Raw genomic sequence first — 26,044 nt, forward strand, 5'->3', positions numbered from 1 at the left:
CGGCAACAGCCTGCACTCTGATCTGGGTAGTAATGACTCCTCATTCACGTGGTAAGATCATCTCTCTGTGGGCACCTTTCTGTAGATACCACATTTTAATAAAGTTTATCCTTATACTACTTGCTTCCAGAATTCACTTTTTCCCCACAACCAAGGCCCTCAGGCCAGCAGAGGTGCAATGAGGCGGAGGGCAGAGCAGGGGCTCCGGAGCCGGGCAGCTCGGGCTGCCACACCCAGTCTGCCGAGTCACAGCCCAGTGAACTCGACCTGCGCTTCACTGCTCCTCAGCTAGAAAACGGGACTAGCAAATACCACTTTGAAGGCTTCTGCAAATGTCACATGAAGTAAAGGACAGAGAGGGTGGAGTGCTGTGTCCGACACGCGCAGGATCTCGGGGGGCCTGGACGCCCACCTTACAGGAAGGCTGCCAGAGGCCTAACAGCAGTCCTTGTGGCCAGTAACGGGTCAGGCCACGGCCCCGTCCCCTTCTGACTCCCAGGTCTTTGCCCTTTCCACTACATCCTGCAGCCTCCTGTGCATGGGAAGTGTAATAAAGTCGGCGTGGAGTGCCAGCACACACACGCAGGGACAGCTGCACAAAAGTGGTACCTGTTGGGGCTAGACAGCTGCGGTCTGTGGAAAGATCTATGATGACTCTGCAAAGCTGTTTAGACACAGGATTTCGCAAACATAAAGGTATCAGAAGTTCCTATTACGCTGCCCTAGGTTTTTCAGTAAATTGGGTACAGGCCCGGGGTCATTTTCAGGGCCCCTCAGAGTTTAAGAGCATTTACCTGTGGGTCAGCTGAGGGGCCGGATGCCAAGACCTTCCAACCCAGACATGGCCCAGCTGCCCAGGAACCCAAAACAGGCCCTGACTCCCCATTACCCCACCCAGCACCCCCGGGCAGACCTACCCCTAATGGCAGCAGAGCCAGGGTGAGAGCAAGTCTGGAGGCCCTCAGGGCCACCCTCCGTCTTTCCCTGGTGCCCAGGAACCCAAACAGACCCTCCTTGACTCTCCATCACCCCACCCAGCACCCCCCGGGCAGACCCACCCTAATGGCAGCAGGGCCAGGGCGAGAGCAAGCCTGGAGGCCATCAGGCCTACCCTCTGTCTTTCCCTGCTCCGATCTGCATTCCAAAAGGGTCTGGTGTCTGGACACCTCAGACCGCATGTCCAGCTCCTGCCCCTGCCCTGCCACGAGAAGCCACATCTTTCTGGCCCTTCCAGTTTATGTTCTGCCTGGAGCAGGATGCTTGCTACCTGTGCGCTCACACACATGCTCTCCCGGCATCCTTGTGTGATGAAGACCGTGCAGTGTGCAGTGACTCCCACTGCTGCATGCCTTCTGAATTCTGAGCCAGGAGAACACATGACCCACATTTAAACATAAACTCAAGTGTAAATGGATGCTTCGGTATCAGCCAGCAAGCCAAACGTTAGTGATGAAGCACTGTGAGAGAAGCACAAGTGCAAAACTGCATGCAATTTCCATATGTACAGTGCCACGGCTGTACAAGCACCTCTGATTTGGATGTTTTTTAAAAAGATTTTTGAGAGAGGAGTAAGCAAGTGAGCACACAAGTGGGGTGGTGGGGAAGGCAGAGGGAGAAGCAGACTCCCAGCTGTGCAGCTCGATCCCAGAACTCTGGGATCATGATCTGAGTCAAAGGCAGACACTTAACCAACTGAGCCACCCAGGGACCCCTGATTTGTACATTTTAAAAAACGGTCAGAATGGCAAAGTTTCCGAGGTGTGAATTTCCCCTCAACCAAAAAACAGAAACAAACAAAATGCATTTAGTTGACAATGAAAAAGTGCTGGGGCTTAAGTTTCTAGAATATTTGCTGATATGGAATGCCTTCCTAATTTCTCAACCATGGCCAGTGAGTTCACGGCACATGGACACACCACTGTAGGAGTTGGTCACTGTGTGGACTGACTCCCCACTGAGTCTCCCCAGTGCTGATCACCACATGCCCTCTCTGTCCTTAATAAAAGGGGATGCATGCCATTAATTATTCCTAGAAACAGGGTCTACAGAGAGGTACCCCAGGACCTTGACAGGGGACATCGCAGGGTTAGAATATGAGGCAGGTGGTTCCAGTGATGTTCCCAATTTTGTTTTTTCATATTATAAATACATTTTACAGTTAAAAAGAGGGGGGCCAACTCCAACGTCTAAGAATTAAGGAGAGGCTAGACAGGGGATACCGCACAGGGACGCGCCGATCACATCTACAGGTGGGGAAGGATGTTCCCAATACGCTAAAGGGAAGCAGCAGGTTACAGAATAATGCAGGTGGCACGACCCCACTTTGATTCAGAGGTACGGAATGGAAGGGCACACATCGGCAGGCTAACTGCTCTCTGCCAGGGCTGAGCGACTGTCCTTTTTGTTTCCTTCTGTGGATGATTTCTATTCCCACCTCCCCAACCCCTTTTTCCTGCAGCAAGCACGGAACATTTCTGCACCAAGAAAATAAAAACCACATCCCAGGTTTAGAAACACGCATGGACACACACAGATCTGCAGGGCTCTATCTGGGGAGGACAATCAGAGTAGCGAAGCCTGGGGTAGAGGCTAGATGAGAGAAGCTACTCTGAGGAGCACAGAGGCCTCGGATGTGGGGTGCGTCTGGCACCTTTCAAATGCCCTGGGCCATGCTGACTTCCCGCTCATCGCTGCGCTGGGCACTTCTGCCTGCAATGTCCTTCCTCTGTCCCACGAGCTCCTACGTATCCCTTAAGACACAACGTACAGCTTCCTCTTCAGAGCACCTTTCCCTGCTGTTCACGGGGGAAGGCTGTGCTCACATCTTAACGCAGCATAGGCCTCCATCCGGGCCTTGACTCCACGTCCCCGACTCATCATTCCATCTGAGGCTTAGTGGGGGCAGGGTGGGCAGTTGCCTGGGCCTCTGCACCCGGCACCATGCCCAGCACTGAGCACGGCCTCTGGGGACGAGGGTCGTCCTGAGAAGGCTGTTGGAGGGTTCCTCACCCACCTGATATCACAGTTTGCCATTAGCAGAAAAGCCAACTCCTGTCTCTTCTTTAGGACTGAGGTTCTAGAAGCTGTATCTGAGGAAGGGGGATTTGAGACTCCCTCCAAGAAGGCATGGGGGATGCCCCCACTACCCCGTGAGAGCCAGCGCCAGCCTCTGCCTTCCAAGGGCCTCCCACCAGGCAGAGGACGATCATGGAGGATGGGAGCGGCCCACCCCCTGAAGCGGGGGAGGCAGCTTGAATCCTGGATCTGCCACCAAACGGGCCTGTGACAGACAAGCGGCAGCCTCGAAAGGCCGCGAAACCGTCTTACTGAAAGCGCTGTGCCTTGGCTTCTGTGGCCTGCCCTCCCCGTACAGCATCTGGGGTACAGTTAACTCTCAGGGATAAAGAAGAAAGCCCTTTGGATCGCTCTGACTTCACAGACACTCAGCGGCACCAGGTGGCACATGCTAAGACCAGACGTCTGGGTCCGCCCGCAGGGCGTCTGAAGACACTAGAGTGGCTTCCGGGAAGGACTGAGCTCTATTCTCAGAGACAGAAAACCACTCCCAGAGGAAAGCCACAGAAACTGGGCAGCCGATGGGCTCTTGGATGAGGCCCCTGGGGCGGGTGGGTGGGGTGGGGGGGCGGAGCTCAGCTCTGGCTTCCCTGGGTGCGTGGCAGGCTGGTGGCTCAGGAAGTGGGGGCAGGGTCTGGCTGGGAACGTTCCAGGGCGGGCTAGATGGGCTAGTTGGGCTGGCCCTCCGGTGCCGCCACGGCCCCTCCAACAGCTTCAGCCCCTGGGGAAGCAGGGACACTCCCACCCTCTCCCCGGGCTCCCGGGGTGGCTTCCAGAGATCCAGGGCAGACCGCGCTGCACGGGGAAAGGGAAAGCCAAGGAGGCTAAGGAGGACCCTGTGCCTCCAGTCCCCGCCCCGACATGACCCTCGGCAGTTTCCTGACTTCCTACTGGTTACACGCGGCCTTGAGCAGCAGCAGAACCTGCCCAGGCTGCAGAGCCCTGCTGCCAGAGTTCACCTGTTCCAGGTGGGTGCACACGTGGGTGCCTCAACCCGCTCGACCCAACCCCGCCTGACAGCCTCACACAGGGCTGTGCACCTGGGACCCACTCTTTTCCAGGGGGAAGAATCGGTGACTGGGCCTTTCTGGTTTCCAGTCCAAATTCCTTTCCTTCGGGAGTTGGGAAATGCAGCCTGCAAACCAGGACGGAAGGGATTGCTGGCCCCATGTCCCGCTGACCCCCCGGGGAACCGCCCCAGCTCTGCTGATCAGCTCCACAGGGCACCCTCTTCACGCCTCCAGGGCAGCCCTGCCCAGGAAGGAGCCGCAGGGACACCACATCTGGAACTGACCTTCTGAGGGTGGGCTCATCCCGCGGAGAGGAGTACGTGCACCCCATGGCTTCTCTCCCGACCCCAGGACTTAAAGGCAGGTTCCAGTTGCCTCCCAGAAACGGGCAGGGAGCCGGTGGTCAGAAACTCGGGCTCTGTCCATCCCTCCGCAGTGCTGGCCGGGCCGGCAGTCCAGCCGTGAACTCTGGGAAGGCCCCAGACACCCCAGCCCTGGTGGAGCCTCTGCCGAGTCCCCGCCTGCATCTGTCCCCACAGGCACAGGGAGGACTTGCGACTCCAGCCTGAGACCTCCCGTGATCCCCTGCGTTTGGGCACACACCCCTCCTCCTCCTGTATGGACCGAGGGAAGGAGAAAACCTTTCCAACCCCAACTCCGGGTCTCCTTGGTAACTGTTTATACCAGAGCCCTTGCTCCCTACTTCCTCCCCCCTTCCCAATTAATTGAAAAAAAAAAAAAAAAGGAAGTCATGAGGTTGAATAAAGCTCTTCGAGACACTAGAAGGCAGTTGTGCAGGTTGCTATGGCAGGGCTGTCTCTCCACAAAGGAAGCCACATTGATCCCACTGCCAGGGCGCCTCAGGATCATTTTAAATTAGCTCTGGTTCCCGTCTTCCTCCTCACAAAAGAACTGTGGGCCACAGAGCCCGAGACACGGGGCGGCCACCTGGGAGCAGTGTGTGTGCAGAGAAGCCACACAGAACCCTCCCGCTGCGCAGGGGGCAGGTGCCCTACACAAGGGCCCCCACATTTGCTGTGACGCTTCCTCCCAAGGAGCAGCCTTCAGAGGCACCCAAATACAAAAAGCCAGCGGAGGAGGCAGCAGCTGGCCCAGGCTGGGGGCCCAGAGACGACGCGGGTCCAATGAGGGCTCTCCACTCCTAAATTGGGAGCAGAAGGCCCTCTGGTGCGGGCCTCAGAAGTCAACTGTAGGCTGCCATGTGGAGAGGATGGAAAGGAGGGCGCACGAAAGCCCTGAGTCACTTGGAAAGGGATGAATCAAGACGTCCCAGTGAGATTCATTTCATTTCCAGTCCTGGCCAACATGCAGAGGAGTTTGCAGAACTCCCAACTCAAGTGTGATTCTCTATGGCATGAATTTCTCCTGAGACTTTGCCCTGACCTTGGCGACACAGGGGACAGCTGCTGTGGAATAGCTGCCTCCCAAAGCCTGGTGTGGTAGCAGGTTCTGTGCTCCCCGGGGAGCCGCCACATGCCGGGCAGAGGTGGGGTGGGGGTGGGGGGTCAGGCTGGCTGGGATGGGGTCACCAGGCGAGCCCAGATTTCTCTACTGCAGGCAGAACAGTCCCAGGGCCCTGTGGCTGACAGTGAACGGTTTGCAAGAGCTGCCTTTGCTGAAAACAAAGTGATTCGCTGGAGCTTAAATCTGAACCAGTAGCTCTCCTGCCCAAAAGAGCAGGAACGGACCAGCAGGGGAGCACCCAGCAGGGAGGGCGCCTCCTGCTGTGGCTGGTCTCTGGCAGGCGGGAAGTTCAAGCACTATGGGAGGCCTTGGGTCAAAGCCAAAACACAGAATGGGAACTATGACTTGCTGAGTGCCTACTGTTTGCCAGCTAGTATTCAAGGAGGTCTATATTGTATTTCATTTACTCCTCCCTCCCGTGCCAAGTGGGCAAGGACTTCTATCCTTATTTCACGGCCAAGGACAGCGAGGCTCCGGGTGGGGGCAGGGGAGGGGAGCAGGAAGCCAACTCCAGGCCAGGAAAGCCCAGAGCCCTGGCATTTCCCGATGCCTCCACGGGCCCTGGGCCCTGTGGAGCCAAGCACAGCTTATGGGAGTCCCTGGACACACTCAGAGAGCACTTCCTGGCCCCTCCCAGGGATCTTCAGGAATCCCCAGCCCTCATCATTTGGGGTGCTCTGAGGCTCCAAGGGGCTGCTGTTTCCCTCAGGGAGATCCCCCCTCCCCCATACAGCCTTCAACATGTGTTCACCAACACGCAGGTCAGGCCTTTATACCTGCTGTGTGTGGTCCGGGTGGCCTGCCTCCCCAGCACATGCGGCAGCACGCTGGCTTTGCCCTTCTGCCCTGCAGAGGCCCGGGCAGTGACTCTGGCAGGCTGGGTATAGGCAGGGCCAGTGCTCTTGTGCAGGAAAGCGAGAGATACAGGGCCATGGTCCTGCTCAGGGTTATTCGCCAGGGACAGTGACAGTCCTCCTCTGCTCTGATGCCTTGGCTCTTGTCACTTCAGCCTTGCCATTTGCAAATGGGGACAAGAACCCTGTTTTAGAAAAGCCCTGGCACAGAACCCTTTCTCTGCACCGCTGACACTTTCTGCTTCTCATGCCCCGCTCTCCCTCCCAGGCACCTGGGCCCTGGCCAATGCCCACTGGTCAATGCCAGTGCCACTAGGTGACCTTCCTCCAAGCCACCCTGACTGCTCTTTAAGGGCCCACTGCTCTCAGGACACTGTCCCAGTTTACCTGGCTCCTTTCCCTTTACCCGGCTCCCAGGAGGGCCCAAGGCCCTGGAAGATTCACCCCCAGCCTCTTCTCTCCTGTCTCAGCTCCCCTGTGACTTCTGAGGCCCTTCACCACCCCAACTCCCTCAATGACCTCTGACTCCTCCATGACCCCCAATTCCCTTGGCGACCCTCAACTCCCTTCATGACAACCGATTCCCCTGGTGACCTCCACCTGGGCTCTACCAGACTCACTTTTCCCAGAGCAGCCCCACTGGTCCTCGCCCTGAGATTCTGCAAGTGCTTCTGCTCCATGTGTCCTGCTCTGTGTGCTGCTGGCCATCATCTATGCCTGGCCCTCATCTATGCCCGTCTGTCAATGCCAGCTTTCCACTGAGCCTCCGAATCAGTCCAGGGGTACCGCAGTCCTGACATACCTACCAATGGGAGGGGGTGGCCCTCTTCTGCATTTCCACTACCTCTGGACACACTCATCTCTCCCAATGGCACATGAGCCCACGAGGACACACAGCAGATCCCTGCTCCTGGTGCCTGGAGCAGAAATGGAGCTACCAGCAGCGAGCCCTGGGTGTGGCCTAGAGAGGTCAAGATGTCCACTGACGCCCAGATTGGCAGACAGGCCACCTTCAGAGTAGCACGTGGTAGGCAAAATGGCAAAATCACTCCAATCTCATCAGGGGACGGGGAGGAAGGAGAGGCCATGAAGTCCCTCGTGGTCAGGTGGTGGTGGAAAACCCAGCCCTGGGGTGCCTGGGTGGCTCAGTGGTTGAGTATCTGCCTTCAGCTTAGGGCGTGATCCCGGGGTTCTGGGATCGAGGCCCACGTCGGGCTCCCTGCATGGAGCCTGCTTCTCCCTCTGCCTGTGTCTCTGCCTCCCTCTCTGTGTCTCTCATGAATAAACAAATAAAATCTTAAAAAAAAAAAAAAAAAGCCCAGGGATCCCTGGGTGGCGCAGTGGTTTGGCGCCTGCCTTTGGCCCAGGGCGCGATCCTGGAGACCCGGGATCGAATCCCACGTTGGGCTCCCGGTGCATGGAGCCTGCTTCTCCCTCTGCCTGTGTCTCTGCCTCTCTCTCTCTGTGTGACTATCATAAATAAATAAAAATTAAAAACATTAAAAAAAAAAAAAAGAAGCCCAGCCCTGAGCTTGCGGGTGTGCATACCCCAACCCCCTTTCCCACCACTTCCCCTGACGGTGGGAGGCTTTGGGCACCATCCACCCTCCCCATCCACAGAAGCCTCTCCTCCACTCTTGCCTCTTTGTACAACTCGTGTGTGCTTCTATTTTCACATTTGGCCGAGCCCAGGACCTCCCTACAGAAGAAGTGACCCTGAATTGGAGGTGGAAGGACCCTGGTTCACTTTTCATCTGCCAGCACTCGAAAGTTCCAGACAGATGGAAATGAGGCTGGCAGCCTGGACTCCGCGCCTTCCCGGCCCTTCGGTTGAGTGCAAGCCCCCAGATAAAGGTCACACAGGAAAATGGGTTCCTTTGTGGCTTTTTAGCAGCAAGCCCCAGTGGGATGCAATCAGCAAAATCCAGACTGTGGGAAACTGTGAAACAAACGATCTGGTTTCTGGAACAAAAAATGGTGCTGGGAGTTACCAGGAATGGAGGGGAAGCCCATCCAGAGAGAAACTTCCTGTGGTGTTAAGGGGAAGAGGGAGAAGCCAGGCACAAAAGGCTGTAGCTACATAATTCCATTCACAGGACATTTGGGAAAAGGCAAAAGTAGAGGGAAAGAAATAAGATCATGGTCAATCAAGGTGGGGCGTTAACTACGAAGGGATGGGGGTGGAATTTGGGGAATGAGGAACGTGCTGTCTTAACTGTAATAGTGGTTAGACAACCACATGCCTCCGGCAGAACTCATCAGACTGTACTTTTTTTTTTTTAAAATAGGCTCCATGCCCAGTGTGGAGCCCAATGAGGTTTTGAACTCAACCCTGAGACCAAGACCTGAACTGGGATCAAGAGTTGCACACTCAACCGAGCCACGTGGGTGCCCCAAACTATAAACTTGAAAAAGGTATGTTTGGCTGCATGTAAATTATACCTCATCATACCTCACCCCCCAAGAGAGAGACAAGATTTACTTATTAACTGTAGTCTTGCTTAGATCCTAAATTTTAAAAAGTGTTTAAAAAAATGTACCAGCTACTCAGGAACCATAAACAAATACTACTGAGTGTCTGAAGATCCTGAAGCTTGTGGCTGGCTCTCAGGCTGTGAGGACAGCACCTGAGCTGTGTTGAAAAGGGAGGGCCCTTGAATTTTAGAAGACTGAACTGTTTACACAGGTCATTAATTTTGTATGAAAGATTTCCAAATTTGCTCCAAAATCAGGATTCCTTTATTCAGATTTCACATGGGTTGCATGACTATTTATAAAACATGATGGCTTTAAGATAAGCCAGGAGTGGGACACCTGAGGGGCTCAGACAGTGAAGTGTCTGCCTTCTGCTCAGGTCATGATCCCAGGGTCCTGGGGTTGAGCCCCGCATCAGGCTGCCTGCTCAGTGGGTAGTCTGCTTCTCCCTCTTTCCCTCTGTCCCTGCTCATTGCTCATTCCCACTCTCAAGTAAATTAATAAAATCATTTTAAAAAAAAAGGGGAGGGGAGAAAACAAGACTACACAGGATAGAAGGCTGTTGATGCTGAGTGATCTGTGCTGGTGCTCAAGTTCACTCTTCTACACTCTATGCTTTAGGGTTTGTTTGAAATGTTCCACAACAAAAAGCTTTGTTTTTCTTTAAAGTACTCTCGGGCACCAGATGTGAAGCCAAGGTATGTGTGTCTGTGGGGGGGTTCGACATTGTCCCTCACCTCCAACAGAGCAGAAGAACCCAGCAGCCTGGGCTGGGACAGTGTGCAGGCCCACCTAGAAGGGTGGCCCTATTGAGCTGCACCACTGCTGGTGGGGATCACTGGGGACCCAGAGCATCTGATTTTTTTTTTTTCAAGATTAGCTATAAATCTGGGCTTTATGTGCCAACCTTTTCAATGTTCTCATTTAAATGTTCCAATTTACTTTTTATTAATTTTTTTAGGGGAGGGGTGAGGGGGAGAGGGAGAGGGAGAGAGAAAATCTTAGGCAGGCTCCATGCCCAACATGGGGCTTGGAGCCCCATGGATCCAAGCCCCATGGATCTCATGACCCTGAGGTGAAATCAAGAGTCAGACACTTAACTGAGCCATCTGGGTGCCCCTAAATGTTCTAATTTAAAACAGTATTCTAATTTAAAAATCTAAAACACCTGTGTAAGCTAAGGCCAGCCTGTGGGCTAGTCTGCCCCAGAGGCAGCCGCAGAAACCGGTTTAGCACTAATTCAACAGCCATTCTCTGAATGTCCCACTCAAGGGTCCCAGACACGGATGGGTGCCCTCTCTGCACTATGGGAGGCAGAAATACAAATGTCCATCTGACAAGATGGGGGCTCTATGCAGACTGCTATGTTCCATGTGTGAGCAAAGTGGGCACACCAGGGACCCCTGAAGCTTCAGACTCCTATGGGAACCAACATACCCTGGGTGGCCTTCGACCAGGAGCCACCCTGGCATGGAACTCTCTGTCCAAGGGCACAAGCTGGGGGAAGGCTGAGGACTACGTGGAAGTGGTTAGGAAAGAGCCACTTTTGGAGTTATTACCAGCATCATTAAGAGAATGTGCTGCTCTCTTTAACAAGCCTTTAATTGCTATTATAAACAGTTCAAAAGGCCTCCCCAGGGCATACAACTGTGTTTGTATACCAGAAGACTCCATATTGTAAGGTGCCAATGAATTCAGATATGATCCAATCTCAACTAAAGCCCCAGTAAGGTTGGCTTTATCCCCCACTTTGGTTTTGGTGGACATTGACAAGCTGGTTCTACAAGTTACATGGAAATGTCAAGGGCATTGGGAAGACAAGGGCCTTTTTCAATACCTGTGTCAGGTCCAGTGGATGGACGCCCGCAGATGACAAAATAAGCCTTGAAGTGCCACATGCAACTGGCCAATGTCAAATCAGTGTCAGCTGGATGGTCTAAGTTCAAAAGCTATACCAAGGATACCAAGGAGGCTTTTTTTTTTTTAAGATTTACTTATTTATTTGAGAGAGAGAGAGAGAGAAAGAGAGGGCACAAGCAGGGGGAGGGGAGGAGGGAGAGGGAGAAGTGGACCCCCCACTGAGCATGGAGCCCCATGCAAGGCTTGATCTCACAATCTCAAGATCATGACCTGAGCTGAAACCAAGAGTTGGATGCTTAACCAACTGAGCCACCCAGGCGCCCCTCAAGGAAGCTTTTAGAAGAAAACAAAAAGAACATCTTGATGACTCTGGGATAAGAATTCTTACCCTGGGAGAGTCAGAGGGCAGGTCAGTTCTGGAAAGTCTGCTTTGCTTTTGTCCATCACCTTCCTGCTGAAGTGTATGTGGCACATAAAAGTAAAAGTTTCTTAAGGTCAACCAGAAGGTCGAGTAATTGGACTTAGTCTAAGTCAAGCACTTCTGATCATCAAAAGACATGAGTAAGAGTAAGGAGGCAAGTTACAGAAGTAAGATGATATTTACAGAACATTTATCTAACAAAGGCCTCCTATCTAGAATATAAAGTATCCTGACAAATCAATGGGGCCGATAACCCAGTGGGAGAAATGGGCAAAGTCGTGAACAAACAGACCTTCACAAAAAATATCTAAATGGCCAACAGAACATATGACAGGGTCATGGGTCTTCAGAGAAACACAAATTAAGATAGGATGGTGGCACATGCCTATTCACACGGCTATGATAAAAGAGTTGAGAAAAGCAAGTGTGAGGCTGGGACATGCTGGTGGGGGCCAGGCGCTGGGACAAACCGGAAAACCGTTTAGCAGGATCCACTAGAGCTGAATCCAAATCTGCCAACCGCAGGTCACAATGCATGTGGTACAGAAGCGTGTGTGGGAACCCAAAACGCCTACTAGAATGTTCTCCTGACTGGAAATCGTTGGAACGTCCATCATTATCAGAATGAAGAAATCATGATTATTCACATAATGGAATACCAAATGAGACCAAAGAACACCCTATAAACCTTAGGGTGCATGCTCAGTGACACAGACAACAGGGGCCTCATATTGTGCGTACTTTTACGTTTATATGCCACATACACTTCAGCAGGAAGGTGATGGACAAAAACAAAGCAGACTTTCCAGAACTGACCTGCCCTCTGACTCTCCCTGGTCTCTTGCTACCCATCTCTCCCAGCTGGCCACAGGGACCAAAGGAATGGCAAGTGGCCTAACCCTGCTAACCACAGCTCACTCTCAGCCTTAACACAAAAAACAAAAGCCTAAAAAAGTCACGATCTTCCTTCTAGCAGCCCAGCCTTTCTCTTCCCTAGTCACCCCAACCCCCACTGCTTACAAAGGGTCCAAATCTCTTAACTTTGGGTTCTGCTCAGCTCCCCAGCCCTGCCTGGCTACTCCTAGAGGCATCATCTGTCTCCCCAACTCCCAAACTGGCTCTGAGCGGCTGCCCTATGCACAGACTCCCCCTGGCTCTTCACACCCAGGTCCCTGTGTCCCATCAACTGGGCCTTTGCAGGGCGCCCAGGTAGCTCAGTGGTTGAGCATCTGCTTTTGGCTCAGGTCATGATCCTAGGTTCCTGGAATTGAGTCCCACGTCGGGCTCCCTGCATGGAGCCTGCTTCTCCCTCTGCCTGTGTCTCTGCCTCTCTCTCTCTGTCTCTCATGAATAAATAAATAAAATCTTTTAAAAAAACAAAAAACTGTGCCTTAGCTATGCAAGGCCCTGGGACTCCCTTCTCTCGGGCCTGCCTCCTGGAGCGCCCCCTCTACCCACCTCCCAACAGCTCTCACCCATCCCCCACACAGCCCACCTGGAACCTCTGATCAGGATGTGATCCTTCCACTGCTCTAAAGAACACACTTCCATCAGGCTCCGACTGCCTAGTCCACATCTGTGGCTCCACACCATGCTAACCATGCAGCCCGGGGCCACGCACAGTCCCCACACTAAGCCCTGTGATTCCCCATGGAGCTGGTGGTTGCAGAGGCTCTGTGCTGCGGCAAGGACCACCGGTGCTGGCTGGGGACCGAAGTGGTCAGGGACAGAGGTGTGGGGTTTACAGCAGGAGGGCCAGGCTTGTGACCCCGGGATCCCAGCTGAGGGACCTCTCTGAGTCCATTTTCTCAGGCGTGAACAGAGCATTCGCACTATCACAAGAGGCCAAGGGCATTGTGACGAAGGGGGAAGTGTGGCTTGCAGAGTCTGCAGGTCTGGCTTGATGATTGGCTCCGCTACCTGTAAGTTAGGTGATCTCGGTCCTAGGTTACTGACTCATCTGCAAAGTGGGGTGATAAAAAGCCTTCCTTGAAGGGCTCTGGTTAGACTGGGCAGGATATTAATAGTAAGGAGAAAAATAATAATACGTGTCTCATTCGGGGGCAGGGCCATGGCCATTTGCACATGGACCTGGGCGGAGCACTCACTGATGATTACGGCATTTCAGTTTTACAGCCCCAGGAGATAAGGCTCCATTAAGAGCCAAAGGCACGGTTTCCGAGAAGATTAAGTCATGGGAAATGTCACATGACCACTAGGGGGTAGAGGCAGGACTCAAACCTTTGTCACTTGACTCTGGGGCCTAGACTCACTGCACTGGGAAGGGGTCCCTGCAGAGGGCACAGGCAACCTGGCCCCTGCAGGCTTCCACACGGTCTAGTACAGGACAAGAGGTGCTGGGCAGCGTGTAGACCCCTCATGGAGAAGCTGGAACTTCAGCATTAAAAAGAAGGAAACCCAATCTCCTGCCTTGGCAAAGAGACAGAACCTATGAGCCACTAGCACTCCCAGTCTCCTGGTTTTATTTCAGGCACATCTTGCAAGGCCGGAGAAGTGATGGGGAGGACAGTGGCTCCACCTGCTCCCACGGCACACCTATGTCCTCACTCGGGGCACAAGTGCAGAAGACACCTCTGCTTCACAGGCGAGGAAACACAGGCCACCAGACAGGGTCCCTTACCTTGAGTACCACATTTTTTCCCCCAAATACTTTCTACCCCAGGAAGGGACCTGGACCAGCCACAGCACAGGAGTCTGGATTCCTGCCCATCGGCTGGTCCTGCCATCCCCACTCCAAGCCCCAGGGCATGATGGCACCTTCTAGGGCCGCTCCACACGGCCTCCCTCAGCACACCTTCCCAGTACCTCCTTCTTAGTTTTCTGAAGCCCATGTCTCTGGCCTGCCTCGTGTGTGAGACTGTTACAAAGGCCCCAATTAGACAACACACACGAGAGCATTTCCTAAAGCCTTTCTATGAAGTCCCTCCCAACATCCTGACTGCACATGTTCTTTCATGTAAAACCACCCTGATCTTCTTGCAGGGCCCAGTGCAAGCTTGACACAAAATATGCTCTGACACACTCTGCAGCCACCGGCATCAAGAATGTGCTAGGTGACTTCACTGTCACCTCGCCTAATGCTCACATAAGCCCTCGGGGATGTAGTCACTGCTTCCACTTTGCAGAGGGGAGACTGAGGCAGGATGAAGGGAAGGTCTTGCCCAGGACCACCAGCACCAGTCTGTGAGCTCAGTGAACTAGAGACTTCCTCTGTTTCATTCGTGGCACCCCGGGACAGAGTGAGACCTTGGGAGAGATTTGCTGAGCTTTCTAAAATGGAAAACTGTTGTGCTGTCCGTGGCATGAGGGCCGTGTTCTCTGGATATCAGCTGTGATGTCTGAAGGCTGTAACTTTTCCAGGAAAGGAAACAGTCACCACAACTGGAACAGAGAATTAGAAGCCGATATGACCCTGAGTCTCCAGGCTGCCCAGCCTGGGGAATTCGGCCTCAGTGTGGCCCTGGGGTCTGTACCTGAGACCTGCTCCGGGCTAGACTCTTTTTGCTTAAACCTTCTTCCAAGGAAGATTTACAGAAGGTTAAAAAAAAAAAATCAGTAAAGTTAAAAGAACACAATGTTATTAGTAAGGTCAAGCAGGACACTGTCTATGACATTGTGACTTACAATAAATAAGCATTTGGTCTTTACCGTTTCTGGCACAGAGCTCCTAAAACCCTTGGCATTTCCTAAGTGATAAGAGCAACAGAGGTGTCTCCCATTCTTCAGAACCAGACTCTTTCAGCCACACTGGAATTTATGTTAATAAAGCAATTTCTAGAAAGCCCCTGTGAACAAGGCTGGTTTGCAGGCAAACCAACCATGTGATCAGAGGGTCTGAACTTTCAGGCCTGCCGCTGACCTCTGGGCAGGGGAGGGGGCCACAGGGTGAATGAACCCTCAGTGGCAGATGATTTCATCAGTCACAACTGAACTGATGTAATGACTCCTCCATAAAAACCCAAGAGCACAAGGTTTGGAGAGCTTCAGATTTTAGGTTGCTGAATACTTCCTTGCAGGTGCTTGGAGGATGGTGCTCCCCGCCTGCCACCCTTTCATAGGGGAAGGGCATAAAGCTCCAGAGCCTCCCTCATACTTTGTCCCCTGCACCTCTTCCATCTAGCTGTTCCTGACTTACATCCTTTCTAATAAACCCATAACCTAGTAAGTAAACTGCTTCCCTGAGCTCTTCGAGCCACTCTAGCAAATGAATCACACCTGAGGAGGGGGTTCTGGGAACTTCTGACTTAGAGCTGGTTGGTGGGAAGCACAGGTAATAAGAGCACTCGCAGCAGGTGTCTGAGACGGGGAGCTTGTGGCACTGAGCCCTGATCCATGGGATCCGACGCAAACTCCAGGCAGACACTGCCACACCCAGTGGTGTCCTGAGGGTGAGCAAGAACTCTCCATGCATCCAGTCACAGAAATGTTCAATGTGGGGCTCAAGGAGAGAAGAAAACCAGTTCTCCTCCTCTGCTGTCGCCCCCCGAGCTCTAAGCTTGAGATTGCTCTCTTCGTTTGATGAGGGACACTGGCAAGCGGTAGGGAATAAAGACTCATTAGCAGCGAAGCGCCACCCTGTCCCCACCAGTAAGGCCACAGGACTGAAGGGCAGTTATTTGCATATCCCTCCCTGTATGGCCCTGTGCAAACAGCACCTCTCTGCCCCATCGGTTCTCGAGATAAGATCCTGGAGTGAAATATTAATTGGGTGCTGCTGTAGCTCTGATGATCTTTAATGTCCCCAAACCTCAGATAATCTACCCATGGAACAGTGCCCTCTACTCTGAATAGGCCTTGTGAGGTTCCATCGAGAAACATGAACAAGAAACAGGCCTGAAAGAACCCTGTAAGTCCCCACACGATGTGCAAACACAAGGGATCAAGGGAGATCTGAAGCATAGGGCACCAAGGAGGCACCATTCACGATTCAACCCAGAATGCTGCAAGTAAGCCTGTATCTCTCGCCTGGCTCGCTTGTGACCCAGGCCCACGGACAGGGCACTGCCAGGATTGATGGACGGGCCCCAGGAGGCTGAGAGAGGGATGCTGAGCTGGATCACTTACATTGGCTGAATTGTGGTGAACTCTGGGATTTCGTCTTTTTTCTTTCTGAAGAGGAACCAGTAGGTCAGGAGGCCCACAATGAGTGAAAACAGAATCATGTCTGTCATGCTGAAAAGAGACACTTCTTCAACCACAGTTTCAGACACGGTGGCACTGGCATCCATACTGGAGTCCCCCATGTTGACAGGAAACTGCAGGGGAGAGAAAGATCAGGTATCAGCTGGGAGAAGTAGGGTCAGCCTGAGGCCTGTGGGGGAGTAGCCTGAAGCCTGCAAGGGGGCACCCTGAGTCCCAAAAGCTTCAGCCAGGGTTTCTATGCCCCAAGAAGTAGCAGCAACGGGCAAAGCACTGTGGACAGAAGCTGCTGGACCCACACACGCTGGCCCCTCCATGACATGGCTACAGCCTTGGACTGAAATCAAAGTAGCAAATGGCTCCATGATGTCCATGGGTATCCTACAGCTGGAGCTGGTACTGGGTCCCCTGCAAACACAAAGAATGGAAGCTACAGACTCCCTGGACCACTGAACACCCTCCAGCCCCACAAGGGCTTAGAAGGGTTGGTTCCCCATCACAGTGGGGGTCGCTTGAAGACAAATCCTTCCCCCTGGGCTGCCCCACACCCTGCACATTCCAAAGACCTTTAGGACTGGCCCCTGGATGACTCTTGGGAAATCACTCCCGAGCCTTGTGATGTGCCACCTGATGAGTGTCTCTGTACCCTTGGGACCTTGGGCCATGAAAATAGCTTCTGCTAACTATGTCATTCAGAATGACTGCCTAGGGCTCTGAATCACATCATTTGGGCTTGACCTCTGGGGTGCTGGAGACCTAATAGATAAGGTTAGAAACGCAATGCTCCACGCCTCCAAGGCTGACTCCAGATACAAACCCTGCACACCAAGGCACCAGGGAGCTCCCCTGGTTGCTAATCCTCCATACATGTGGCCATGCACAGTTGCTGGGAGCATTGAACCCCTAGGACTCCAGTGGGCAAGGACAACTGGAAGCATGTGCCTGGTTTCTCCCAGTCTCAGCCCTGTGGAGCCTTTCCCTTTGCTGGTTTCACGCTACATCCTTCTGTCATAATAAACTGTAATGGGGGTAAAAGAGCTTTTCTGACTTCTGTGAGTCCTGGTGAATCACTGACCCTGAGAGTGGTCCTGGGGACGCCAACCTCGTTCACTCCCTCGAAAGATGCCCAGCTGGCGCTGCTGCCACTGAAACCTGGCAGGGAAGCAGATCTGAGTCCATGAAGGTCAGTGTGGAGCACCTAAAGCCCTGGCAGCACACTTCTGCCTTTAATGAGGCCAGCTCAGCTCTGCAACTGCATTGCTCCATTTTGCAATCACCGCTGTTACTAAGAGGGCTGCTTGCACCACAACCATGGTTCCCAGACTCAGTGGGGAAGCCTTCCTCACATCTCAGAAGCTCAGGCATAGGAGATTGCCTCACATCTGACTTCCATCCACTGTCCCTGCTGCTGGGAAACACCAGGGCCTCCCGCACCCCCTCCAGCTGTACTCGCATCTGAGGGCCCAGGCACCAGCTCTGCCTTCCCTGGGCCTGCGGGGCATGGGCCCACTCCGAGCAGACCCTAGAACATGGCCCTCTGCCTTCTCATTCATCCGAGGTGCTTTTCTAACAGCCGAGTTCCTGCGATAATCTCAACGCATCCTCTTTGCTCTCTGATGCTACAGGACAAATTTAACTCTAGCACCCACACAGAGCACTGTTTATATTTAAGGATGAACTCACGCATGCTGAATATTTATTCAATGTTCGTTCAGCCCGTCTTCCTATTCAGCCCTGCCAGTGTTGTCTGGCACGCCCACAAGCCTTCTGTGTGTTTAGCTCTCACAGAACCATGGAGGGAGAGGACCCATCCCACAGAGTCATGCCACGTAGACCTTCTGAGTCCGGGCAACACAGGAAAGGCCCCGCCAGCATCCCTCACGTAGCAGCAGGCAGCCAATGTCACTTTCGTGTCTCACCACACTTCTCCCTCTGGGTCAGGTCACCCAGCCCCTTTACTGAGGGGAGACTTGTAGCCATGAAGCAAAATGACCAGTGACTATTTCCTGACACATATGTGAGCTGCCTGCACCACCTGAGAAAGCTGGTCCCACAGGCAGTTCCTGCAGGGATGGTGTGCTGGAGGGCAGGGGATCCACAGTCCCAACCATGCTACATTTGGTTCTAGCCGCCCAGGCCACTACCACAGACTCCTCAGGGGCCTGCTCCACACAGTAGCCAGAGGGAGCCTTTTTAAAAGTATGCCAGATCATATCCCTAAGCAAAGCCTCAGATGGCTCCATGTCCTACTTAGCACAAAATCTAAAGGCCTTAGATGGTCTACAGGCTCCGTAGGGTCTGGCCCCTCACCCTTCCTCACGCCTCACCAGTCACACTAGCCTCCCTGCTACCCCTCAAGCCTCCAGGTCTGCTCCTGCCGCAGGGCCTTTGCAAATGTTGATGCTATGGCCTGGACTCTGTTCCTCTAGTTATCTGTAGGGTTCTCTCTCCCTCTTCATTCAGGTCTCTGCTGGGATGTCACCATTTCAGAGAGGCTCTTCCTCAGTATAGTTTCTGGTTATTCTCCCTCCTTGAGCCCACTCACAGCACGGATCACTACCTGGCATTATGTTACCCGTTCTTCCCATTGGCCATCTCCCTGACTTCACATTGTTCATAGCCTGATAGATGATGGGCGCCTAATATCAACTTGAATAAATGAACAGGGGACGAGGCGCCCGGGTGGCTCAGTGGTTGCGTGTCTGCCTTTGGCTCAGGGCGTGATCCTATAGTCCCGGGATCGAGTTCCACATTGGGCTCCCTGCGTGGAGCCTACTTCTCCCTCTGTGTCTCTGCTTCTCTCTGTGTCTCTCAGGAATAAATAAAGTCTTTAAAAAACAAAAGATGAACACATGACTCTGGAGTGGGTGGGTTGGCAACACCTGTCACACAGATTACTGAGTGGCTTTACAACCTGCAAAGCACCACTACTGCAGTTTGCTGAGGCTTTGTTCACTCTCCTTCACTCTGGCTTTAATACTCGCATTTACTGCATCCTTCAGCATCCAGGCCACTCTCCTCAAGCTCAGAGTAAGGACCCCATGCACTCTCGCACCTCATGGAAACGACTAAGTGCTGTCTGCTGGGATGCCGACTCCCTGCAGCATGCCAGGGTGGGGCTCTGGCCTTATGGCCCCACCAGAACGTGGGACAACATCAGTACTCAGGGGTCCCCAAAGCACTGAGAATGTCCCCAGCAGCACTCACTGCAAGCCATAAAACTTCAGACAAGAGCTGCAGAGGAGCAGTAGAAGGACCAGGCGATCATTTTATCTGAGGCCTCCTTCTACTGTGGGGAACTGAAGGCTCCCAGGAGGCGTGCAGCTCACCTGAGTAAAAACTAGAAAGGGGCCCCAGCTTCCCAGGGGAGGCCTGTGCTCAGTACCCGTCTAAGCAGGATGACTCATCAGACACGGGTCTCTCCCCTGCTCTGCTGTGGGCTCCTGAACAAACAATAGTATTGTAGGTACCTCTGTGTCTGGCACATGGTGGAAAGGGAGGACTGGCAAGGAAGTTAAGGAAAATCCTTACCCCTATGCTTCACATACTAGGACAGGACCAGTGTACCTGGGGCTGAAGCCTTAAACAGGCTGTTAAACCACGATTTCCATACAGAGCCACTGTTTTCACATTGAAGCTCACACAGACACCCACCCATCTCCTCTGCTTGAGCCTCTGCATCCCTGCCCCAGTGCCTTTACATGTGCACGAGCTGCTTTTCCTTTAGTCGCTTCTGGCTTCAGACCTGGGGGTCTGACGACCTCAACTTGATCGTCACTCCCATGGGTCATACTTTCCTGGCATGGAGCTTGACACACAATCTAATGCTTGATAACTATCCACAGAATGGCTGGGGAGCCAATGAATATATTATGACCCACGGAATGTAGAATTTGCATGCACTGGTAACAAAAAACGAGCAGACTGAAGAGAAATCTGGGGCTGGTAGTGTGCCCATGTGGTAATCCACTAGGACAGACACTGCCAAACTTCCTTGGTTCACAGAGCCCCTGGTATCTTGGTAAAATTTCCATGGTATCCCCAGGCCCAAAAAAGAATATCTAACAGCTCTATTTATGAAGTAGTTAGGTCCAAACCACCACTGAAATCCCAGCTTGGCAAAGATACAAGTCATCCAAAGAAAGGCAGCAAGATCTTGTTAAAAATCATGAAGCAACACAAGCTGGTATGCTTCATGTGGAGTTTGACAGATGGGACTTCCACTGCATTGGTAAATTAGGAACCTCTGCCCGGTCTGGTATAAAATCACTCTCCTCTGCTATGGAAATATTCTGATGAGAACATTTTGGACGTCCTGCCTGACAAGTGTCCTCCGAGTCAAATGTGGCAGGGTGACAGAGTCTATTGAAGACACTCCAAGGAGACTTGGAGAGCCCTGTGTCCTCTTTCTCCCCTGGAAGGGTCTTTAATCTGTAGATTGTTTCTTCTTTCCACATTTAGGGAAAAGGAGGAACACTGAACAATGCAGAGCTTTTGGGGCCAAATGCAACATTTGTCAGCAAGAGAAACTAAAACAAAACCAAAAATGAAATGTACATGTTTAAACAGAGTGATTTCTTAACTAGAGCAGGCCCTGCCACCAGCTGGCTGGGACTCCGAGCAAACCCCTTACAGGCTTTCATGTTCTCATCTGGAAAATTAGTTACAGAAAAAAGGGCAGATCAAAAGACCAGCCAATTAGGTCCTGCTACCCTGAACAGACCATATCATATCTGACCTTTTGTTATAAATTAGGTCTGTAGATAGTTTTCATTTTTATTATAAAAGACAATATACATATGGGAAAGGACATATATAAACGGCTAGACATATAAGAGAGAAACCATTCCTCCTGAATTTCAACAGTTGATGCTGTGGGCCAAGGGCAACCCATCCCAGCACTTCTGAAAATCCAAACAAGGCAGAAGGGCCCTTTCTCTATCTGACTGTTTACAACACTGCAGGATAAAATCATCCTCTAGGAAGGAATTGCGGCTCTGCATTTATTGTATGCAATTTCTGATCAGTAAACAAGACTGATCAAGCAATTTGGCCTCGACACTGGGGTGAGCGGCCTGAGCAAGTGATGTCGTTGGTCCCTTTGGCATGCAAGTCACCCAGTGGCAAACAGTCGCCAGTGACAACTGCTTAGCATCCACCCCCAGCCACAGTGAGAACGGCATCTACTCCATCTACTCACGTTCACAAACCTCTGCCAAGGATTAGTGGTTTCAAGATGAGGGGAAACTCTCAAGGCAGCTGAGCCTGCTTGAGCCTGATAGCTTATCTTCCAGAGACAGGAATGCTCAGGGGAAGGGCCTCCCCAAGAAAGCCGTGGAACAGATTCTTCTCTAGCTAGCGTGCCCACAAAGTTTATCCTCCAAACCAAGACACATCTGGGTGGATATCTTTGGATTTACTATTTTTCCGGTTCATTCGGCTTCTTGAATCTGTAGGCTGGAGGCCTTCCAGCCACTGTTTCTCTTAATACCTTTTTGGCCCACCCTCTTTCTCCTCTCCTGGAAGTACAATGACATAGATGTGTTTTGTGACTGGTCCCCCAAATCCCTGAGGCTCAGATCACTTTTTTCAGTCTGTCTAGTTTCTCTCTGTTGCTTGCCATTAATTGTGTAATTCTGCTATTCTATCCTCACTCTGTCTTCACCATGCTACTATGGAGCCATCCAGAGCTTTCAATTTTCACTACGGTATTTTTCAGTTCTAAGATGTCTGTTTGGCTCTTCTTCACATCTTGTATGATTCCAACATCAACATCACCTTAATGTTGATGTTGATTTATTTTTTCTCGTTCAAGTTGACATTTTCCTAGTTTTTAGTATGGTGATTTAGGATTGTATCCTAGACAATCTGGGAATAATGTTATACTCTGAATCTTATTAACATCCTCTCTTTTATCAGTCACCATGAAGGTGGGGGATGGAGGGTGCCAACTCACTGCTGTCATACGCAAGCACGTCCCAGTAGGTATAACACCTCAGGGAAAAATTGAGTTCTGAGGAAAGGGAAGACAAGATGGTCCTACACAAAGAGGGGGCATCCAGGGACTAACACCTGAGCTGAGTCATGAAAAATTACCTGGGTCCACCAGCCAGATAAGGAAGCTAGGAGAAGTTAGATAAAGGAAGCACATTTAAAGGCCTGGAATATGGACCAGCAGAGGCAATAGAATCTGGTGTGACTCAACTGTGGTATGATGGATGCATTTGTGTGTGTGGTGCAAAGGTGCTCAGTAAGAGATAAGCCTTTTGAAATACACTGAGACCAGTGGGCAAAGGGCCCAGGAGCCCTCTACATGTTTGGGGTCTTTGGGCCCTGGGCAGCCAGGGACAACCAGGCAGGGATGTGGTATGATTACCACTATGTCACAGGTGGGAACCTGGACAACAGTGCTTCTTCCCACCATGTCAACACAATCATGAGGCTTTGACCAAGTCATCCTACCTCAGGACACGCCCTGGCCAATGTTCCACAGTGGACAATGTGCCCCAGCTGATGACCTTTCTGCCTATGTAACAGGGCCTGTGGGTGTGGTGTGGTGTGGAGACACATGACTGGCACTGTGTCTGATGCAATGATGTAAAAGAGGAAGGAAGCCAGGAAAACTGATGTGTGAAAGTATGACTTGGCAAGAAGCAGGCAGGAGAGTCAGCATCACTCAGCACAAATTGAGCTCACCAAGCCTCATGGGAACAGACCACTGGAATTGCAGCTGGCACAGAGAGCTACGTGGGCTGGTTTCTACCACCCCCTCTGGGGCTGTGGCCACCTGGCCTAAACTCCAAGTGGAGTGAACCCACAGCTCCCCTACACCCTTGGTAAATACTTCAGGGCTTTTTATGGGCCTACTTAGTAACACCATTAAAAGTTAGCACAGGATGATATATGGGCACAACATACTTCACAGGAGTTCTGTGAGGTAATAGAAAAAAATATATGTATTAGTCTCTCCCCCTGGTTGCTAGGATAGAGCTCCTAAAAGTCTTGTAATTTCCTAAGTGGTAAGAGCATTAGGAGCAACTTTTGTTCTAATGTGGTTCTTGGTAGGCTGCTAGATGGGATATGGTGACCAAACAGACCAAACCACAGTTAGCAGCTTGGAACTTTCAGCCCTGCCCATCCCTTTCTCCAGAGAGGGCGGAGGGGCTAGAAGTGGAGTTAATGACTGATCATGGCTACTGAAGAAGCCTCCACAAAGATCCTAACAGTACAAAGTTCAGAGAGCATCCAGGACCCTTCCCAGTCCTCATCTTACATATTTCTCCATCTGGTTGTTCACCTGTATCCTTTATTGTGTCCTTTAATAAACTGGTAAATGTTAGTGTTTCCCTGAGTTGTGTGAGCTGAACCTGAGGAGAGTGTTACAGGGAACCCTAATTTATTGCTGATTGGTCAGAAGCACAGGTGACAGCCTGGTCTTTGGCAGTCCCACGGCACTGAGCCGTTACTCTGACACCAGCTCCAGGTAGACCGTGTCATAACTGAGTTAAGCTGTAGGATACCCAGTTGGTGTCACAGAATCATTTATTGTGGGGAACCCCCCACCACCACCACATCTGGGGTCAGAAGTGCTCTGTGTGGCAGTAATGTCAGAGTAAATGAGACACCGGAGAAAGCATCATGCTTTCCTAATATAAGTTCATACCAGTTCATTCTCCTGATTGCCTCAATTAATTTTGAATACAAAGGAGGAAAAGAGAAACACATGAAACTGGAGGACTTGCCTTAGTTTATTCAAGTTCTGGGGAGAACAATTCTGAAGTTTACTCTGCCTCTCGAGCATCAGCAGGAATAAGGAATGACAAGCTGATGTGAACCCCCAAAGAGCAATCAGAACCCTCCCTATGCAGGGCATGTTTCAGTTCACACAACGTGTCCATGCAGCAAGCCTCAGCAGGGACAATGACATTGCCTCCATGTTTTACAGAAATGGGAATTGGTGGACCAACACCAGGATGGCCTCCCCAAACACTGAGGGCTCATGAAGAGAGTTAGGGCTCCATGCTTAGCACCAAAGACAAACTGGAACACAATCAGAAAGAGTCCCCAAGATGGAGTGGTCCCCAAAACAAGCCACATGAGAAATAGTACAGGAACTGGAGATATTTACCCTAAAGACGAGATTCAGAGGCAGCAGGCCCATCCCTTCTTTAGGTAGTCAGAAAATAGAGGAAGAAGAGGGCCCTAAGGGCACAAGTGAGCCTGGGTAATGGAGGACAGAGATTTACATACTGTCCAAGAACTTTCTATTAAAGGTGTCTGAAGATAGAATGAGCTGTAATGCAGGGCTCTGATCACAGGAGATGTATCAACAGGAAGCCAGGTAACTTAATGACAGAGTGCCTGCCAACCCAGGAGCCAGTGGCACAGACCAACCAAGTGTATATTCGTTAAACCGGACTCGCTGAGGTTGGTGACCATGCTGGGGGGCGGGGGGTGCAAGCTCCAAGTCTCTGACCTGAATTAATAAATACTGGTTTTCTGGGTCTCTTTCACTGAACCCTTTGAAACACACAAACACACAGGGTTCTAGTTCACGGTCAGCAAAAGCAGACAAGACACAATGATAGGGGATCCCATGGTTCAGCCTAAGGACTCAGGAAAGAGGAAGAGAAACAGGGAGGCTCAGAACAGAGCTCTGAAAAAGGCACAAAGGGGGACGTGCTAACTCTGGATTAAAAAACACGGGCCCCAAGAAGAGTGTGCATCACATAGAGTAGGGCTTGCAGCTTTAACAAGGAGATAACAAAAATAATCAATTAAAAATCAGGGTAAATGAGGCTCCTGGTTCCCCAGGCACACCAGCACCACGTCTGCGTGGCGCTTTTCCTACCCACCTCGGTTTGCAGACACAAGAGGCTCCTCCTCCCTGATGGTCCTTTTGCTGCTCCTCTGTCTGCAAGCGGGAAGCCTAGGAATCTGTAAACTGTGGCGGAAAGAAAAGGGAATTCCAGACTCCACGCTGAGGAACCATTTGTGCCCAGAAATTCCAGCCTCTGCCTGACAGCCTCCAGCCACAGGGGTCTCACCACGTCCTGTCCTAGCCTCCCCCTGCTCAAATGCTATTTGCTAAAGGATAAAAGGCCAGAAGCTGACCAGCCACACAGCTGTTTTCTCTCTAGATCTTTCCTTCATTTCTTCCACATGTAAATATATCACACATATGCATACATATACACATTCATACAAAAAGTAGATAAAATGTACCGTTGATCCTTGAACATCACGAGGGGTAGGGGCACCAATGCCTCACACAGTCAAAAATCCATGTGTAATTTTTGATCCCCCCCAAAAACGTTTCTACTACAAGCCTACTGTTGACTGGAAGCCATACCAATAAGAGGAATAATCAACACACTATGTAGGTAAGAATTCTATACTGAATTCTTACAGTAACATAAGCCGGAGAAAAGAAAATATCATTAAGAAAATCATAAGGAAGGGGCGCCCAGGTGGCTCAGTCATTAAGCATCCAATTCTTGATTTCAGCTCATATCATGATCTCAGGGTGGTGAGATCCACCCCTGTAGCAGGCTCTGAGCTGAGTGCAGAACCTGCTTAAGATTCTCTCTCCCTCTGCCCCTCCCACCTCTGCTCTTTCCCTCTCTCAAAAAAAAAAAAAAAAAAAAAAGAAAGAAAGAAAATCATAAGAGGATATATATTTAAAGTACTGTGTATTTACTGAA

At 51.5% G+C, this 26,044-nt stretch overlaps 1 protein-coding gene across 8 annotated transcripts in view; it reads right to left on the reverse strand.

Moving 5' to 3' along the window:
* LOC129519243 (NADPH--cytochrome P450 reductase) overlaps positions 1-26,044 on the reverse strand; it is a 67,292-nt gene that overhangs the window by 12,244 nt on the left and 29,004 nt on the right. For 6 of the 8 annotated variants that reach the window (XM_055339607.1, XM_055339613.1, XM_055339608.1 and 3 more), the window contains exon 2: positions 16,266-16,456. In XM_055339607.1, the coding sequence (XP_055195582.1) occupies positions 16,266-16,444 (179 nt within the window). In that variant the 5' untranslated portion in view covers positions 16,445-16,456. Of the gene's footprint in view, positions 1-4,369; positions 4,626-16,265; positions 16,457-25,195; positions 25,285-26,044 lie in introns of those variants that run through there. The other 2 variants (XM_055339615.1, XM_055339614.1) reach the window with 2 other exon arrangements.

Source organism: Nyctereutes procyonoides, unplaced genomic scaffold (genome assembly GCF_905146905.1).
Source record: "Nyctereutes procyonoides isolate TBG_1078 unplaced genomic scaffold, NYPRO_anot_genome, whole genome shotgun sequence".
Lineage (NCBI taxonomy): Eukaryota > Metazoa > Chordata > Mammalia > Carnivora > Canidae > Nyctereutes > Nyctereutes procyonoides.